General features: G+C 34.2%; 1 protein-coding gene across 1 annotated transcript; it reads left to right on the forward strand.

Moving 5' to 3' along the window:
• Positions 1 to 289: 289 nt before the first annotated feature.
• Positions 290 to 2,550, forward strand: Smp_148090 (hypothetical protein; the record flags this gene model as incomplete). The annotated part of the gene is made up of 4 exons (XM_018792244.1): positions 290 to 293; positions 1,407 to 1,555; positions 1,865 to 2,036; positions 2,453 to 2,550. 4 exons carry the CDS (start codon positions 290 to 292, stop codon positions 2,548 to 2,550), a joined length of 423 nt encoding a protein of 140 aa, XP_018644237.1.
• Positions 2,551 to 5,215: the final 2,665 nt, after the last annotated feature.

Consider the following 5,215-nt stretch of genomic DNA (forward strand, 5'->3'; position numbering starts at 1 on the left):
GCACTTCAATGAAATGTGAAGCCAGTCGTTAGACCAACATTGACTGTAATTCCATAAAATGAAATCCGTTTCATAGTTCCCAATACAATATAACTTTACATTACTCAATTCCCATTTCGAGGAAAATACAGTGTATTTACTTCATTGTTTTGAAATACTCAAATTATATGTATGTAATATAATGCCACAAAATGTATAGCAAACAATAATTTTGCATTTCTACAGTTCCCTTGGTATATACCCACCAGAAAAATACTTGTTTACGTGTACTATTGGTTTATACGGAGTAATGGGTAAGCAAACTACACTCTTTCATTCTTTGCATAATTGACAGCCTCTGAGATATCATACATTTGTTTTAAGCATACGGGGTTTATATACAATAAAAACAGACCACATCGTACCATAAAATAGAAAATAACATTTGTAAAAGATTTAGCCAAAAGTGTCTGTGAATGTGGGAGATAGTAATTGATAAACTGGGTTTGACTCAAGAATGTTAAACCGTATAACAATAGTTCATAGATCGAGATAAAGCTTATGATAAGAGAAACACGAATATGTATATTTTAGCTATTTAAGAACAACACAGTAAAAATATATGTATCGTATTGGTCCATAAATAGTTCACAAAAGTCACCATTCATAATTCTCGTCGGGATACAACACCAGTAAAGCTAGTGTTTTTGCATAGTTGCGGTTTATATGACTTCTTCTTAATGTGATTACTTCTCTACATAAACATCCTATCGAATACTTGAGTGGTAGTGATTTATAGCACATCCAACTCTGATTAAATACACGTGATGTGGAAGAGAAAATGGACTTGACGGCTTAGTGTGGTTTCACGAAATACATTTTGTTTGCTACAAATCCAAAGAACCGACATAGAAGAAATGTCTCTCTTATCAAGTGTGGAAGACAAGTGATGAATTAGATATTTTGAAAAGCATCAAAATCCGAAGGACTCTTTATTTACCATTGCTTTGAAATCTTCTAATGACAACATAAATACATTATCAAACCAATTTATATTTCACACCAATGATAGAAACACCGAATATAACAAGTAATAATTTACTAGATTTTAAATAAAGTACTGCATTGGTGAACTGGAATCATTTGTAACATTTAGCGTTGAGTAGGTTTGTCTCCAACCTGAAGTTACGTTGTGTGTTGAGGGAGTGTGAGGAGTAACATGTATGAGAGAAACTGGAAGAGAAAATATGAACCAACTACTCGGTAAGCCCACAGATTGTTCCTACATCTAACGGTGAATTATTCGGCATGAACCAACTATTTGATAGTCGAAACTATAAGTTGGTAGAGTAAGGTTTCAAATGCAATGCATTGTACCGTATTTATTTTCTGACTGTTTTTCAATTACTTTTCATTTTTAATTGAAGTAATTTTCAGTCAATTATTTTGGTCATCTATGATGAGAAGGAAATTTAAACAAACAACACATTCAAGAATCGGTCAATATGTCTGCAATTTTATTTCACTGGTCTATATCATATCAGGAATTTGTATTGTTCTGCTGTCTATCTTTAATGTACGTTTATGTTCACGTGATTCATAATAATAATAATAATAATAATAATGACGATGGTTAAAATGATAATAATAGTGATAATAGTAATGGTAAGGAAGATAACGTAATCGTCATCTGAATGATGAATAATATCTTCCATTATTGAAGTAACAAATTTATTCAGAATATTTTATCTCGTAGTCAGTTAGCCACTGTATTCTATCATTTCCGAATAACTAATTCACAAAACGATGCTCACAGAACATTACTTATCTGATTTTTACAGCAGTTTTATATAGTAACTGAAACATTTTATTTTTTGTGTTCCAGATGAAAGATAATAATCTAATACACTATCGTTTAACTATGGTCAATTTTTTTTGTCATGTAACTGCGATGATATTGAGTTCAGTACTTGTCTTTTCGGTTTATCGTCCAATGAAATGGTTTCTGATTGCTAGAATTATTGTCATACTTCAGTTATTTCTCGGATCATATTTCTGTAAGTCATATATCATGTGTTAAAACATCAAACATATTGAATCACATGTGTCGTGATAATTGTGTTTACAGTTTACAGTTACATATTTCAGGCATCGTGTAAGGTTCGTTATGTTTGGTGATTGATGTTACTTTCTAAGTGGAAAGCATCCTCAACTTTATCTAACACATCTATATCATTTGGACTGAGCTGATAATTTTATGGGAACAATTTCTAGTTAGATATGAATGCGTTTGGAAGTGGTGACACATCAAAATCACATTAAATAATATATAAGTATTTCTATCTCTATTTGATTCCATTGTGAAAAACATGGCATACCAGACCTCATCGACACAATAATGCATTGTTGTGTAACTTCCTTAAACTAGTTTAATGGATGTTCAATATTTTCTGTGTTCATTTGTGTACCCCAGTTGTTTATTTCAATCGCGCTGGACTCTTAGTGTTTGATGGGCAGAACATCTACTACATAAAGGAGCATGAACGGGTAAGTGTAGATTATCAGCAGTAAATACATGTTTTACAGATTTTGAATAAGTGAACAGGTGATTCATGTTGATTCATTTATGCACTAAAATCTCATTGGTCTCAAAAAATTTATTATCAAATAGTTGTAAATTTTGCTGAAAACTTTACATCCAATTCAAGGAATCGTGGATTGGTTACCATAGTTGGATTGGGATGCCAAATAAATATTGTAACTTATAAAGTGATAATGTTGAGGGTGCATCAATATAAACTACTGAGATGCAATAATACTTATCCTGAGAATATGACTGTATAAGTGTTGTGACTGGCGATGTCCAAAACTGATACTGTTACACGATGTGCTACGGGCTAACCGACCAACTGACTACATGGGCGAGAATACAACAGAGCAAGAGAAAATATGTTCGGCTACCGAATAAAATGAACAAATACTCGTTCATATGTATATATACCACTCTACCCTTTAGGAAACTAATCTATTTCTCAGCCAATGAAGTGCACTTGTCCTTTTTTATTGAAGCGACAACACTGAACAATCACAGACTCTCTGAAAGTGATTCAGTAAACCAGAATGTCACCTAATGTCTGTGGCAGTTACAGAAGTGCGGGTTTATTGTATCAAACGAAGTGACGAAATGAATGCAGTTTGAGATAGTTGATTGATGCTGTGAGTTGAAAACAATAATTGAATAGAAGAAAAATTACCTACATATGTCTGTTACTCCCGTAACCCCACGTCGTGGAGGAGCATATACTGACCACCACAACTCTCCATCCTACTCTATCCCCCACAATCCTTTCTACGTGTTTACAATCGATTTTCACTCTTTTGATGTCTGCTTCCAATTCCCCAATCAGTGTGTTATTTGATCTTCCACGTTCCCATCTCCCTTCACAACTACATGTTAGTGCTTGACTCGTGATGCGTTCTGATGAGTTCCATAGTATTTATCCCATCTACCTCCAATGTCTTTTCCTAGTTTCCTCCTCAACTGGAAGTTGACTAGTCTTCTTCCACAGTACACTGTTGCTGATGGTATCTGACAAACAGAGGTACATCCAGCTGACGAGTCCCAAATAGGACGAAACGCGCGTCCTGGATTCCACTGCTAGCCACTATCCATCTCTGCTAACCATATAAGACAGCCGTACATACCTACCGGTTTTCTTGCCATTACAAAACATATAAATTAGGAGTACATCCAACTGATCGTCAGTAAGTTGAGAAGGTACCCATTTCTCTATCATTTCTATAAGTTGGCCACAATTTCCATTACTGAGTTCACGCGACCTATCGATCTTACTTAGTAAACCTGGGATGTTCTTAATATTCACAGATAATGCTTTGTGTATAAAAAGCATGTATTTCTTTGTTCCCTTTATCTGAATGAGCCCTATAAAAAACTACCTACTCAAGGCTTTTCTATCCCATAGTTCCTAAAGTACGTTTTGGTTCTTGGCAGTGATTATTGTTATTATTAATGGCTATATCCAATACTATATTTTTGTACAGTATGGGATTTTCAACGCAAAGTATTTCTACAAGTTTCTTTTTCTGACTTTTCGATTGATCCTGACGATAAATATTGAGTCACTGCCAGTTAGATTTTGACAGTTCAAAATTCGACATCTCAGTAATGTCCATTCTTTTCAATGCATATTACCAGCCACCACGATTTCTCTTATTGTACTTATTTGATTCTTTATAACCCGGCTCACGAGAGTCTGGTCACAGTAGTCTTCTTTGAGACTATTGTTATAGTTGGAGAAGGACTAGTTCATGAATGAATCTAACATCTTAATTGTTATTTTAGTGCTTATTTCCAACATATCCTCAGCGATATTGGTACTCGATTCACCATTATTGATAATACTGGCGTTCCTCTTCTTCGGCCGATTGATTGTCAGTTTAAAGGCTGCCTTCTTTCCTTGTCGTTGGCAGCTTTTTCTGCAAATCAATCAGAACGCTGATGATAATAATCATCCTGTTTTCCCCATTTTTATTATAGATTCTTCATACTCCTTTAATTCAGACGTATGGAGTCTAATGTAAGCAACTTTAGCTAGTCTTGTACATGCTTCTTGGAACCCCATTTGTATATATGATAATAAACCAGGAGCTAGGTAACTTACAGGTATTTTCAGTGACAATTATGAAATACTAGCTGTGAATAAGCTATTAACCAAAGTGACATAAGGAAGTAAACAACAGTGAAAACAGACAGTACATATGAAACAGATAAAAACGGCTTATATGCCTGTAGTGAAAGAACACTCAGGTGAGGATAACCAATCTAATGAAAAATTACAGAGTACTTTAGTAAAATATGAAAACTATAAGTCGAATCCATAATTTGCACATCCACCAGTTATCCTTAAAATGCTGTATGTTCCTTGCAACTCCGTTGTCATCATAATCACTTTCTGTTTTCTTCAATTGAATCTACCCAATCATCCTCTAGCATGCATCCCATTTCCATCGGTGCTACATACTACTTATATCTGTTAACTTAAATAGTATACATCACATGCCTAATTTTATCATCTATCCAAATAGAATGCTAATTCGTGTAGGTATATTCGTATATAACACCACAATATGCAGGTGAATTTTGTGTGGCTATTTATTGCCTGTCGATGCCATTCATTCATGATATAACTATTGTCTGAATGCACATCCAATAAAT

The sequence above is a fragment of the Schistosoma mansoni genome, assembly GCF_000237925.1.
Source record: "Schistosoma mansoni, WGS project CABG00000000 data, supercontig 0465, strain Puerto Rico, whole genome shotgun sequence".
Classification (NCBI taxonomy): domain Eukaryota; kingdom Metazoa; phylum Platyhelminthes; class Trematoda; order Strigeidida; family Schistosomatidae; genus Schistosoma; species Schistosoma mansoni.